This window comes from Chroicocephalus ridibundus, chromosome Z, assembly GCF_963924245.1.
Source record: "Chroicocephalus ridibundus chromosome Z, bChrRid1.1, whole genome shotgun sequence".
Classification (NCBI taxonomy): Eukaryota; Metazoa; Chordata; class Aves; order Charadriiformes; family Laridae; genus Chroicocephalus; species Chroicocephalus ridibundus.
The window spans coordinates 52,003,583-52,018,525 of record NC_086316.1 but is presented as its reverse complement, the minus strand read 5'-3'; the positions used below and the strand labels follow the sequence as shown (position 1 = coordinate 52,018,525).

At 40.0% G+C, this 14,943-nt stretch overlaps 1 protein-coding gene across 8 annotated transcripts in view; it reads right to left on the bottom strand.

The window, feature by feature from the left end:
• The window catches only part of NFIB (nuclear factor I B), a 176,895-nt gene that overhangs the window by 161,038 nt on the left and 914 nt on the right, over positions 1-14,943 (bottom strand). For 7 of the 8 annotated variants that reach the window (XM_063319683.1, XM_063319684.1, XM_063319688.1 and 4 more), the window contains exon 2: positions 8,721-9,252. In XM_063319683.1, coding sequence (XP_063175753.1) covers positions 8,721-9,252 — 532 coding nt within the window. Of the gene's footprint in view, positions 1-8,720; positions 9,253-9,669; positions 9,808-14,943 lie in introns of those variants that run through there. The other variant, XM_063319685.1, reaches the window with a different exon arrangement.

The window sequence follows — 14,943 nt, the reverse complement described above, 5'->3', positions numbered from 1 at the left end:
TAGGCCAATGGAATTCACAAGCAAAAAAGAATATATATTCTGCAAATATTTTAATTATATTTAATTTCTAAAGACATGGATTTTGTGAATACTGGATTCTAGCACGTGCGCATTTCTTTGTTTCTATTTTGAAGAAAAATGTATAAATCCTATGACATCTTTCTCAGAGACAGCTTGTGAAGGATATGACAAGATAACTGACTAAAAATTAAAATACAATGTTGGATTTAAGATAAATAGTTCATACTTACCTTTCACTTGTATAAATTCATCCTTTATGAAAATAGGTATAGTAATTCGGGTTAATAAAACTTGAAGATTGGGAAGACAAATATATAAACAATATGTTCAAGACCAAAATGTTTAAAATTCTCAATTGTCAAATAACTGCAAAGAATATGTAATATACTTACTTGTGTACAGCATTTCCATCAAACCAATATCAGAAAACTTATCTTTTTTCCTAATTTCTCGCTGAGACTCTGAGTTTCTCAATCAGAGTTCACTAACTGTTCATTTTTGCATTTGGCTTTCCTGTTCACTCTCTGAGGAAGAAAAGGGGAACCGTTTTGTTCCGTTTCCATGTGTACTTTTTTCAGGGGGAAATAATTAAAGGCCCACTTAAAGCCACAGAGATGCCTTTTGTGAAGGTGCCTTTATGGAAAGACACTGGAAAACATAAAAGTTTCCCTTCTGCTCTGGACATGATAGGCGGTTACTATTAAAAAGTGCAAGGTTTATCCAAGGGAAAAGAACACTTAATGGTTGAATGGGCTTCAGCTAAGCTTTCACACCATGCTTTCCCCAGTGCCGTATCATGGCAACTTCTCCTTATTTCAATTCTATCTCTTGGAGTAAAAAAAGTAATTTAAAAGGTTCCAAACGCCGTAAGTAGTTAGGAGGAAACTAACGTTAAAATGACTCCGATGTCCCTATAATTTTAAGTCACATTTTTGACTTGAGAAGGGCCATGGGGGCAAGAGGGATGTAATACACAGGAGTCGTGGGGCACGAAGGCAAAAGTCCTGGTCCTCAGGCTGTCTAAAAACATCCGAAACACTATTCTTAATAAACACACTTTAGACTATCAGACCTTCCTCAGACAGAATCCCCCACAGAAGCCAAGTCTGAAGTGCCCATCTCCCACCGACTGTGAAAAAAGCTAGAACAAAAGTCACATGCCGATAACAAGGTTCCTAAGAAATGGCTAAAGAAATACATTTATTTAAAATTTAAAAAGCACAATATGCTTCAGAAAAGTAAAGAACCTCTCTGAGACGAAAGGTGGGGGGGTGGGGGGTGGGGGGTGTAAGGAAGTAATCTTTTTGTAAATGAAAAGTGGGGGGGGGAAGATTAACAGCTGTGCTAGAGGAATGTTCCCAACTTCACACACAACTCACTGCTCCCAGAGGGTACAATATACACACCCAAATCAACTCTCTTTTCTCTTGGACAAAGCTAATAATCTAAGATTTACTTCCCCTTTACTAGCTTCTGAGCCTTTCAAACCACTTCTAATCCAGGCTCGCTGCCCTGAGCCAGGTTTTTAGCAACCAGAGTTTAAAAAAATAAAAAAGGAGAGACAGTGCAAAATCATGAAACCTCCCTGTAATGAATGACATCTTGTTTGACATCTGTCAAACAAACTGGCTAATCGCACAGACCTTCTTCCTTTTTCACATTGACTTAGCATCCGGAAAGTGTCTCCAGATAAGGGATTTCTTCTCCATCCCACACTGGAAGGAGCAACCCTATTCAGTACAGTTAGCCATTTAACTTGATCTTGAGATCATCCTAACCCGAGTGGTTACAGCAAAGCAAGACACCACCTTGTTTGCTGGAACGTAACGCTTTAGGAAGCCTCTGGAATGACTGTGCTTGGCACTGTGGGACGCCGCTCCAAGGACCAGAGCTTCAGAGGGCCACCAGTCCTCGAGACGTCTACATTACTGTACGAGCAGCAGCGAGGAGGAGAAGGAGGAAAAGCATGGAAGAAGGGAAAGCTAGAAAAAGAAGCGGGCTTGACAGCATTCTCGTGCAATTAACTTTAAAATCCAACCTGCCATGGTATTTAGTGTTTAATTATTTTAATGAAGTTTTCACAGTTACAATGAATCCAATATGCATGAAAATTAAGAAACTTGAAACATAAATCTCTGCTAGTATTTGAAGTATTTCCTTTATGAATTAGTGGCCTTATTTATAGTTTAAAAGCATTTTTTTTTATTCCCAGTATTGTTCTTCTGCCTGAAACTACCGTGAAGCAAGAATCTTCTGTTTTCTTTTCTATTCTTTTCTTTACTTTATAGCTTCTTGCTGTCAATCTAAATGACATTCATAAATTAACACTGACCTCTGAATTTTCAACTAGTTGCACACAATTTATTTAACCATAAGTCTTTTGTGTCTTAAATGCAACTAATGTCATTTAACCCTATGAAAAGGACTCCCCTTCGTGTACCAGGTAAGAAAAAACAGAACAAGCTAAAAGCTCCTTCCTAAAATGTATATATATTTCATTCCTGACTGCAACAGTAAAATGAAATATGGAAAATTCCCTTTCCTTTCTCATGGACCTGTCATACGACCCATAACCCTGTTCTGAGGGAAACTAAATTAAAAAGAAAAAAAGTATACATTTTGAATTTTTCAGATCTACTGTCCAAATGTCAGTTCACATATACACATTCTGAAAAATTAAAATTTGTGGGTGATCTTTTTAAATGTTTTAATATCCTACATCTTTATAAACAAAGTATCTATAATCATCAATTGAAAAACGTTATTATGCCCGTATATACACCAAATTAATCTCCATCTCCTAATGACAAACATCTTTCCTTCCTGTAATTTTCAGCACAATAGAGCTACTCAACATAGCAGTCATCCAAAATTTTACATTAGAAAACTAAAAAAGAAATCAATATGGTGTCTTTTTCAGTTGACACAGAAAGGTTTTTTTAAATTACATTTTCCGCATGCCCAAAGAGACTGGAATTGCTCAAAGTAATTCAAAGTTTTAAAAAGGTTTATTATTCCCTATCAGATTCTTAAACTGCAAAAAAAATCTTCTCCTATGAGAGAAGATAGAATATGAACTCAGACTTGTGCTTCTGCACTCGCTTTCTGATTCAAAACTGAGATTTAGCGCAAGGGATCAGCATGCCACTTCACTGTGTAAGAAACAAGCTCCTAGAGCACCTAGATGCCTATAGGTGCAGGCCATAATAAGCTCTATTTCCTGTTGTTCCCAGTGTAACTAATAATTTGCTGTGTAAACTCCAACTAATTACCTTGTGCCTTGACATAGCCTTCTGCAAAACAGGTAAAATGTTCTACTTTATGTTCCCAGGTAAAATATGCAGAAGGAGGCAAATCGTTACAGTTAATGGAAGCAGGAACAATCAGCAATTCAAGGGATTGACTGATTCTTCTAAGCCCATTATTTTTTTATTAATTGTATGTGGAAGCATCAGTGCACACAAGAAACGCTAACCATCGTCCACAATCCATCTGGGTAGTTTGACGCTTAGCCATATGATACAGACTTAGACATTATATGACTTATGCCAAAAGGAGATTGCTTAAAACATAATTTTGATCGTGATTTTAAGTGGAATTTCTTGTAGTCACAGCAAACTAACAACAATAATTTTATTTATAATTTTAAAATATGAGAAGTATAATACTACTATACCATCAATTTTTCTGTACTTACTAAACGAAAACCAAAGCATAACGTGAAGGTGGCTACGCAAGCCTATTTCAAAATTTGAGCTCCCTACAAAAAAGAAATGAATTCACTAAACTCCAAGAGCGCAGTACAACTGAGGTGGCCGGGGAGTTCACCCACCCGCTCCTGCAGCTCAGGATACGCTAACGTTGCGGGAACAATCGCGATTCCTCCCGGCAGGAGGACGCGTTTTCCACAGCGGTGCGGCGGGCACACGTTGCTTTCAGGGCTGCCCTCGGTGACAAAGTGACACCCCCGGGCTTTGGGGCACGGAGTACCAGTCTGCCGGCGCGAAGGCGGGGAGGGAGGGAGGCGGGGAGGGAGGGCAGCCCCCGTTCCGCATCCCTGCGGATGTGGCGCCCCGCGAAAACGAGCTCGTCCCCCCGCGGAAAACCCGACGCCCACGACCCGGGGGGGGGGGGGGGGGGGGGCACGGAGCGGGGGGGATGGCGGCGGGGGACGGGGCGGCGGGCAGCCCCGGCGACCCCTCGGGAGGGCCGGTCACACAACCCTCTCCCCTGCCCCGGCGCCCTCCCTCTCCCCCTCTGCTCCTTTCTCTTTTCCCCGTCCCCCCCCTTTCCCTTCCCTTCCCCTCCCCGCCAAGGGACAGGACACAGTCTGGCGATTCAGGGACTCACGTAGGCCAGGCTTCCTTCTGTGCAGCCCTTTGGGCAGAGCTGCTAATCCTTCTTATTAATTAACGAGATAATAGCAGTTAACCGGAAAGCAATATTAATGCTAACTATCTAGGAAACTTCCAACTGAAATGATTTAGTCTTTTTGCTGATTTCCTGGTGACAAAGTCAGGCAGCTGGAACTGCAGCAGCATCGTGATGGTTTAAGAAGTTAAAAAAACAAGAGTGCCAGAAGAGTATCGGACTAAGGACATCCGCATCTATTTTCTGCCCTCCTTCTTGGATAGTTTAAAAGGTCCTCCCCTCCCTCAACTTAAGAGTTTATTAACAGCTGGGGATGCGGGCTCCCTCAATTATATCACTCTTACACAAGGACAAAGGAGAGTGGAAACAGTAACATGACTGATCTGAGAAACATACTCTGAGCGGCACATGCATTAAAAACACTTATAAACGTTTACCATTTACATGTACCATTGCCTCAGTCCTTTAAACTCCCAAAGCGTTTCTCCAGGTCTACTATGCTTCATCCAGTAAGTGCTGAAATACCTAACATCAAGTTTGCATTTTATTTATGCTGAAAAAAAAAAAAAACTCAGTAGAGATGACGCGGGGATTAGGAATTCTGCAGATGAGGCACATTGCTGTAGGTATTTTATGTTTCAGAAAAAAACCAGCAATGCAATTTTTAATTTTTTTTTTAATTAGCTATTGTAAGAGTAAGTAAAACATCTATCAGAAGAAGGGATTTATATTATCTGGGCTCTGTTGCAACAAACAAGTACTGCAGCTTTCATTCACTGATTGTCAAAAACTTTCCAATGTGCCCACTGCAATGCGGATGCCAACCAACGAATCAAAGGCATTCAGCAACTAGACAAAGAGGGTCTGATGCCAACCTCGGTGCCACTGGCAACCATTATTGGCATCAAGCACATTGTCTGCCTTTTTTTTTTCCCCTCTCCTGGCACTCGACAAACAAAATGGCGGTTCTTGTAGCAACGGGAACGCAGCACAAGCGCTGCACTGAATCAAATACCACCAAATGATTTTATGGACGGAGATGTGTTTCATACCAAACGATAGACACTCTCTGATGCCTGACAGAAAAAAAAAAAAAAAGAAAAAAAAAAAACAAACGAAACCATTTTGTCAATAGAAATAACGTTTGTGCCATTTTTAAGCTTTGAGTTTTTTTAAAAACTAGGGGGGAGGACAGGACCTGACACACACAACAAGCAGAGCCCCGCAGAAGTGTGTTATGATTAAGAATTATTTTTATGTTAAACATTGATCACAGTGTGCACTTCCCATTTTCTCCCTCCATTTCAGTCAAAGGAGCAGCATTGCAACTTATGTCAAGCCCTTTTTTCTTTTTTCTGTTTTGTTTTTTTTTTTTTAAGATCCTGAAGCAGAAGAGGGAAGTAAAAAGAGAATGGGGGAAGGGGGGGGAAAGATGCTGAATTCTGAGGGAGATAAGCAAGAAGTAGAAAGAGATGAAGTTGGTCAATGACAGAACTTCATAGTTCAGTCCTTATTTCTTCTTTCGAGGCAGGCGTGGAAGTAGAGGCTCTTTTTTATTAAGAACTGAAAGGATTATTGACACCTCTAGATCTGGAAATTGTCAATATATTGTAACATTACTCTGCACTGCAATGCGGATGCCAACCAACAAATCACAGGCATCCTAGGCTAAACAAAGAAGGTCTGATGCCAATCCTGGTGCCACTGGCAACCATCACTGGCACTCGAACTATCCTTCCTCCTCTTTTTTCCCCCCTAATCTTTTTTAAAGCAACAAAAAACCAAACTACTTGGCCCCTTTATTCATTTTATGTGCTAATTCCTTCTTCATATTTCGTTCAGGGATTTAATTGTTTCTACGTCTCTCCGCTTAGTTTTTACGTGATACTATTACGCGGGTTTATATATTTAAAGAGAGAAATAAAAAGCAAAACAGCATGTGTATAATGCAGCATTTTGGTTGACTTCATGCTTATCTTTTGCAAAGCCTGGTGCTCTTGATTAAGAGCACTACAAAGTGCCACAATTAACCTTCTTTCAATGAGGATAGAGAATCAAAGTTTGACAAAACGGGGGAAAAAAATACAAAGATAACTTAATATGGCTTCTTCAAGAAGAGAGCCAACAGATGTTAACGGAAGGTTTACTGTGAGGCAGCAAGACAGATGCAAAATACATGCAGTTTACAACACACAAAAGGGTCTACTAAGGGTGACTTTGTACACAGAAATTCGCCGGCTTCATCTTCCAGTATATTCTCAAAGTAGCATCGTGTAACTTTGAAAGTTACAATATTGCAGCATGATTATCTTACTCATTTCTGATTAGACAAGGGCTTTATATAAACTCATATTCCCAAACCATTTAAATCAATAAAATCAGCTATGCCCTGCAATTCCTTCTCCCACTTCACGTTACTGGCTTCCAACAACTTAAAAGTCGACAATGTGTAAGAGTACTCCGGCCTCAGCTTCTTCAGCTCAAGAGCTACTCAAACTGTTTTGCCTCCCTTTGTAGTTTTGACTTTTAGAGACAGGTAAATCCATTAGAATTAATCAGTAAGCTATGTCTTGCAACATATGCATTCAAAATATCACTTGGATTTTTCTTCAGAAAAGGAGTTTAAAGGTACAAATTACTGGTAGTTAAGCTATTTTGTTTAATGCTATCGAAGAAATCTTTCTTGCCATGTTATTGGGGGTCAGATTTACTAGACTCTGCAGCTACTTAAAGTCGCTGCAAAATATCTAAGTGTTTTCTACTGCTGTGGAGAGAAAAATACAAAAAATACAAGCAAGGGAAAAAAACAAAACAAATCAAAACAATGGACCATATTTTTTCATGACGAATAGTAAAAAAAATCAAACCCTATTTATATGTCCACATAAACATCGTGCTCCACCTGCATGAGTAAATGCTAAAAGACAAATTCACTGAAAACAATAAAGGTTGTGTCGTGTATCTGTTCTTTTACAGAAGGAGTACACGGCGAACGAAAACACGTGCAATTTCACTTTTTTGTTACTAACAAAACCCATTCCGTTTGTTTTTCAGTTAAATCCCGCAGTTATGTACCCGGCATCAGATAACAACAGCCTGCCATCTGCCCTTCTGCAGGCCATTCCTGCCTACTACCAGGCCAAGTTGTGAAATGGCCCACCATCTGCGGCCGGCCAAACTTTCCCTGGTTGAGATCTGCGGCTAAAAAAGAAATGCTTTATCACTGCTGATCAGTCAGCGATACAAAGATGTCTAGAGGTTGGTACGATCACCAGAAAGAACCAAAATTACCCCACACAGAGAAAAAAGCATTTCAGAAGGCTTAGTATCAGAGGAAAAAAACACCTTTATCTGCTTACAACCATTTACAGTTTTGGGGAACCTGCCTATGAATATTGTTACCTGAATATGCAATGTGACCAGCAGTTTTTTCCCCTGATACATGATTATCAGAAGCCCTGTTTTTTTATTTTCATTCTGTAAAACTAAGTTTAAGAAGCTTTTCCACAGTGTTCCTGCAATTTTCCACAATTCAATTATCTGCCAAGTAAAATTCCATATATGACTGTAATTATGAAAATACACTTTTCATAGAAAAGTCTCTCGAAATTTTACAACCCGGATCTCTGTTTTAAAAGTAAGATGAACCAGTGATGTAAAATATGAGTAAAACGTTAGGTACTATATGCTGTAATTCTGAATATATTGGGTATTTACAAAGCAGTATTTCTATGCTAAAGTTTTTTCATGTTTTATTTTACAGATGTGAGAAAGTCTATAATTGCTCTTCAAAGTGGTAGTAGGTTCCTCGGTTTAAGGATGAATTCTTGATTATTTGTAACTACAAAGACAATAATAAATATTTGTGGCATTTATTGTGATTGTGCAATTGCACATACCTGCATCTGTTACCAGCAGTACTGGGGAAACTAATAAAATAATAATAATTTGAAAAATAAGAAGAATGTTTTCTGAAGTCACAACTGGAAAAACTATACAATATATTGCCAGTTTTTGAGACACAAAAAGAAAAAAAAAAATAAGGCAACTTCAGCAGAACTGAAGTACTACCTTGGTACCTCCCGCTGGCTCTTGAAAGAGAACAAGGCAGGTATGTCAAACGTACATGTCATTCACACAAGTCTGCAGGAATGTGTGTATGTTAAGTATGTACGTATACATGCTGATTTACATATGGATATGTACCCACATTACGTCTATAGACCACAGAATAATGTTTCACTGGAAGCCAGCCCATAGGGGAAACGGGGCTACTTGGAATCAGAGTTTGACATACTAACATAGAAACACGACAATCTGCTTCCTACCTTGCTCCTGCACGTAGTATGCCAAAAACAAATCAAGCTCCTTGACTGATACTGTTATGTGATGTGGCTGGACACAAAGTGCTGGATTTGTGCAATGTGGGGATTTCATGAGCCGCTCTCCATCCGTACTTTCCAAGGGGATGCCTTTGAACAGGATCACCATGACTAGATCCAGACGCCAGACCTTGTCAGCCTGTCGCAGGCAGTCGATTCTCCTAATCTTACCCTTCTGGTCAGGATTGGACAATACACAGCATGGGTGCTTCTTCCCAGTCACCGTGAGCACAAAATCCTCCCGGAACTCTTGGCGAATATCTTTGCGCAGCTTGGCCAGGAGCCTGGATGCCCACTTCTGCTTAATTTCAGGCTTTTCACTAAGTAGCTCATCCTTGACTGCTCTTTCCTCGTCCTTCGACATTCGTTTCTCATGCTTTTTAAAGTACTTGCGTTTTCGAGCCTGAAGGTTGAACCAAGTATAGGCAATTGCACGGACATGTGGAAGAAGTGCCTCAATGAACGGGTGAAATTCATCCTGTGGAAAGAAGTGGAGGGAAAAGAAAAAAAAAAAGAAAAAAAAAGAAGAGAAGAAGAAAACTCAAAGTCAGTAAGCTCTCATAATCAAAGCAGCATCAAGAATGGTTCCTGAAAATCTTAAAGTGAAATCCAAGACGAAGAGAATAAACACTTAAAATTTACGCCAATTTCTGCATAACACCTTTTATGCAATTACTACCGCTGTCAGGCAGCAGACAAAATGTGCACAGAGAATTGCGTTTTCCCCATATTTCACCCTTTGAAAGAACCATGTGAAGATTTTATTTTGTATGCCTCCCCTCACTGCAGCCCGCAACGCTGCAGAGACAACACCAGTTAAAAGAGATGCTATCAAGATGTGTTGTTTCTGACATTTAAATATCTGAGTGAAAATGGCTAACATCAAGAAAAGTACCATTGCACAAAGAGGACACTACACGCTTTTAAAAAATCTGAGCAGAAGCGTTCAGAAGGCTGAGGCGAATGCCACAGTTCATTTCTCTTCTCTGTGGCACAGAAACACAAAGCATATACATGCTCAGTGTAATGCCACACAGTTCCCGCTTTTTGGAGCATGCTCTCAGCAAGAGACTGCTGGTGGCACAAAGAGCATGCGCCATTAAACTTGATCCATTTTCTTATCAAACGTCCAACATTCCAGCACTGAAACAGCACCATTCCAGTGGTGGTAACTAGAGAAACCAGTATACAGTAAGGGAAAGCGGGCAAAAGACACAGCGTGTCGTATACAAATCCCCAACAGAAGCTTCTGTACTTTCAGCTCTTCGGGCTTCCCTCTCACCACCCCCCAAACCCTGTAAAATAAAAGTTTATGAAGTTGAAAACAAAAATTACATTTATGCTCTTCCGGCAGCTCCACTGTGGGTTTTGAAGCCCCACAGAGTCAGTTAATTTGTTAACTGATCACATGAGTGTGGCAATTATTCTAAACCCCTTAAAAATCAATCTGAGGTGTACAATGAAAAATGGCAACTTGGCACAAACTTTGCATTCTTTGTGTTTCTGCATGCTGTGGCAGAGTGACATTACGAGTGCACCACTGGTCAAATGCTGCTTTTGTGAAATCCATGCAATTTATTTACAGTTCCAAAATATATCCCTCTCTGTCATCTGGCTTCACCTGCAAGTTCTTATCTTCTGCCTAGCAGCGATACGGATTGCATTAAGGAGGTAATGCTTAGTTGTCGTCTGCAAGTACATCCTATAGCAATTAAATTAATTCGTTTTGTCTGCGTAAAGCACCATCCTACACATCCATGTTAATATCTAAATAGGCCTTTCCCAAAACTAATGCCTCTTTTCCGTGAGCAAATCCTCTGTTTAAAACAGCGCGATCTGCTTATCAAACATTGCTGTATTTTGGTTTGGAAGGGAGACCTTAGGGGAGGTATCTTTCTTCCTGTGTGCAGGCACATTTAGTTTTAAATACCATGCAGATTGCTCATCATACTGAGTGGCACGGCGCAATCAGACTAAAACCGAACCTTTTCTATACAATTATGCTCAAGAATACAATTAACAAACTAATATTTTAGCTACGCTGGTAGACAAGGAATGAATTATGTTTAATCAATAGGCTGATTAACTCCATTAGGTAAAAATGATGAAAGTATAACTAATGGTCTCAATTATACAGAGTTCAGACTGCCACTGCAGAAGCTTCAGGCCAAGAAATTAGTATTTAAATCTTCAAATTTCAAACAAACTTCAAAATTTCCTGAATGGCAAAAAAAACCCCACTAGATCTGGTTACCTCTCTTCCCTAACCGTCCTCAAATCAAACAGAAAACAACAGAAAAGTTGCAAGCAGTTTACCTATGACCATGTTACCTTCACAGAAAAAAAAAAGAAAAGGGGGAAAAAAAAAGAGAAAAAAGAGGAGAGAGACAATACAGAAAGATAATTCAGGACATAAACTATTGCATTACAGTATGATGCTTGACAAAGAGCCACAAAGGCAATAATTAAACTGATTAGTAGTTTCCAGCAGAGATTTGAACAATTCCGATACTATACTGGCACATAAAACTAGGCCATGGAAAGAGTTAAACCACAATCTGTTCTTTGTGTGGGAAGGCAATACTGCTCTGAGTAACCACAGCCCATGATAAGACTTCCCTATCTTCATATGCTTTCTGATGCCATGCTTTTTTCCCCCTCAATTAGAACTACTAAGGAAAGTTTATTTCTTCTTCTACAGCAGTCACCTTAATCAAAGTATTCAAATAAAATAAAAAAAAAATATATTAACATAAGCATAAAGACTACACCGTGTTAAATCCTTACAATTCATTTTAGACTGAATAAAACAGATTTACTACAGATTTTGAAAATTCTCACAGCTGGGGCTAACAGTGGGGAGAAGGCAGGGGGATGAAGAGCTTTGGGAGAAAGGAATTTTTGCCCCAATACAATGTTTTCCCCTACACCTAAACAGACTTCAGCATTTGTAACTTAAAATGGCAATAAAATTAATGTGGAAAATATTCTACTCTACTAGATTACTGCACATCTAGTTTTCATTTTTAAGAAGAACATCACAAACTGATTTGGAATGGCTATTTCTTTAGGTAGTGCACATAGTATTGACAACAATTGCTTATAGCATTTTACATCTATGAAAATTTTATAGAGAAAAATTCCACTTTTTAAATTCCAATCTGTAGTGGTTGAATGTTTCCTTTTCAAAGAGCAAAAAAAAAAAACCCGAACGACCCAACCCTTCAAAAAACTGTGTTCAGACTTTTCTTTCATAATATCATTAAGACCTAAAGATATAAATATATGTGAAAGAGTGTGAAGGAGAAACACACCAAAGAACATCCTGTTCTAAAGCAATATTATCAGGTACCTTCGAGAGATTCACTGTGCATCTGGAGTCCTTTCAAATGAAACATTACTTGACAAGAAGAAGTGCCCATAAAAATGATCCTAAATGGAGATTTGCAATTAATCACACACGTTCTCCACTAAACCTCCTAAAAAGCCATCTACAGTCTTTGATTTTTTTAATCCCTTAATATTCACACAGGCAATACTGAAATATTCTTTTTTATGTGGCACTTACCCATGTGCCACAGTTGTTCTTGCAATAAAGTGATTTATGGAGGTAAGATTTTCAAATGTCATATCAAATGGCTCAGATGAACCATTGTGCACTGGCAATTTAAATTAAACTGGAAGTTGCTATATAGTACCTATCTAGCTTGTAAATAAAGGAAAACATACCAGTCATCTAATGATGATAGATAGGACAGGTTTTCTTTTCAGAAAAGGTAAAGGGGAAACGCAGCGCCCTTCTTCTACCTTCCAGTTTTATAAACTTTGTATCAATTCATGCAAGTTTGAACAGAGGACCATACAATAAATATACCAGGCAGAAGCCTAAAAATTTTATACAGAAAACTTCATGTAACTGGTTCCCCGGCGTGGATTTTCTCTGTGCCTAATGAAACAACATATTCTTGGCGGAAAACAAAATGACAACATATTCTGAGCTTCCTGGACCACCATAAAATAAAAATAAACCACGGCAAAAATATGACAAGAGACTAAGCATTTAAAGGCATGCGGTAACTGCATCCTATCATGCCTCAGCAAGAGAGATAAACGCACTTTACACTCATTCCAAAACAGGGGGAAAGAGGCACGTGGGATGGAAGGGACCCCCCAAAAATTAAATTGCATTTGGTAGGTCATCGTTTCTTCCTTTATGTTATTTTACACACGCCAAACTTTTATTGAAAGAGGGACGGGGTAACATTCGAATTGCCAAGGTTTGTCTTAAAGCTGTACTTTGGATCTGAGACGTGTTTCTAAAAGGAGCTCCAGCCCTGTCGCGGCACAAACTGAACTACGCTTTCGCAAGGAGCTTGGTCCAAACAGGTGTTCTGTGTTTAGAACTTTTACCAAAATATTTTCTTCTGAGCATACACTAGCACAGTCAACGTGCATCGTAAGAGCCCTAGAGGCGGCGAACACAATAGAGAGCACAGTTTTGGCTGTACTACTTTAACTCGGTCCCAACTCAAAAAAAAAATAAAAAATCAATCTTTTGCTTTAAATAAACAAATAACACAAAGTAGAAATTCTCATTGCCAGTGTAATCTTCATATTTAATTTATGGAGAGGAAAGATGATTTTTAATATACCTTTATCATTCCAAATAGGTAGAGAAAGATTCCCAGTTAAAATCAATTTGCTGCCACCGTGTTCCATGTATGTAGCACTAAGTGGGAAATGTCTCTGCATGGCACATGATACAGCGTGACTGTAAAATATTACGGAGAAGTTATCAACACGCGAAAGCCAGGACTTGCCTTCTTGTATTTATGGCTGTAGAAGTACCATGTTGTGTTTTTGTGTACACCTGAGTGCAGTATTTTAATACAGATTTGTAAAGAATGAGGAAATCCACTACATCTGTGCGTCCAAAAAGCAAACATATGGAAAAAAATGTCATTAGAGTGGGAAACAAGATGAACTACCCGCCGTAATAGAGGTAGTGGTAAGAATTTGCGTGTTTCCAATGTAAAAACCAGTTCTTAAGTTGTGCTGTCAGGTTTATACTCTGGTACAGAGGTCTTATTGCCTGTCAATAATTTCCCAGGATGGACAGCCCACACAGAATTAATTTTTACTAATTGCAGATTCCACCGTATGTAATTATTTCTATGTGTGTACCTGTAAGCATGTGTGTATCTGGTACACAAAACGCTTCCTACATGCATTCATTTCTCTTTTGAAGAAGAAGTATCTCAACAGTACTCTTTTCCAGCTTTGCTCCACTGCAGCTCACGTTTACTTGCTGAAAATATCCATATCTAAGTCAATCACACTTAGATGCCAAACAAAATATAAACAATAAAAAATGTGTCAGCCAAAAAGCTACAGGACTGTATCCAATCACTGAATAAGCCTTATCATTGTTTCCATCTTCATTCACAATTTATGAATACTTCAGTCCTTTTGAATTACAATGCTTTCTAATTGTGGAATAACTTAAATCGTATTTATTTATTCACCGTGCAACTCTAAGTGCATCGCCGGCTCCTTACTACCAGTATTGCAGGAGACGTTACTTTCGCACATTTTCTGCTTCTTTAGCTATTTGTTGCACCAATGTGGAGGCAAGCAGTTATCGGTTAATCAGTTTACATCACATCCTCCTAAGACAGACTTTCACAAAAGCTTCCGAAAACTATCCCCTGGCTTTACCGACCGGCTTCACCCTCTGGAACAGGCTCCGGTGCCCCGCCGCCGGCTCCCCATTTCCCTACTCCCGGCGAGGACGCTCCCGGGGGGCACCCAGGCAAACTTCCCAAGCCGGCTCCCCCTAAACCCCTCAGGTCTCTCCAAAAACTGCATTTTTACGGTGGCGGGGACCCCCGCACGGGCTGCCCCCCGGCGCTCCGCACCGCACCGCGCCGCGCCGCTCCGCCGCCCTCCGCGGCCCCCCGGCTCCCTCCCGCCCGTCCCGCTGACAGCCGCCGTCCCGGCTTGAAAAGCGGCTGCAAGCGCGGTTGCAAAAACCGGGTAAATCTTGCTTTTGGGGTTTTTTTTTACTCCCCCCACCACCCCGTCCTCAGGAGGGTGCAGCCTCCTCCGCCAGCGCGGCAATTTATCTGGGAGGGGGGCAATTGCCGTGCCCCTACGCAACCGGACCAGA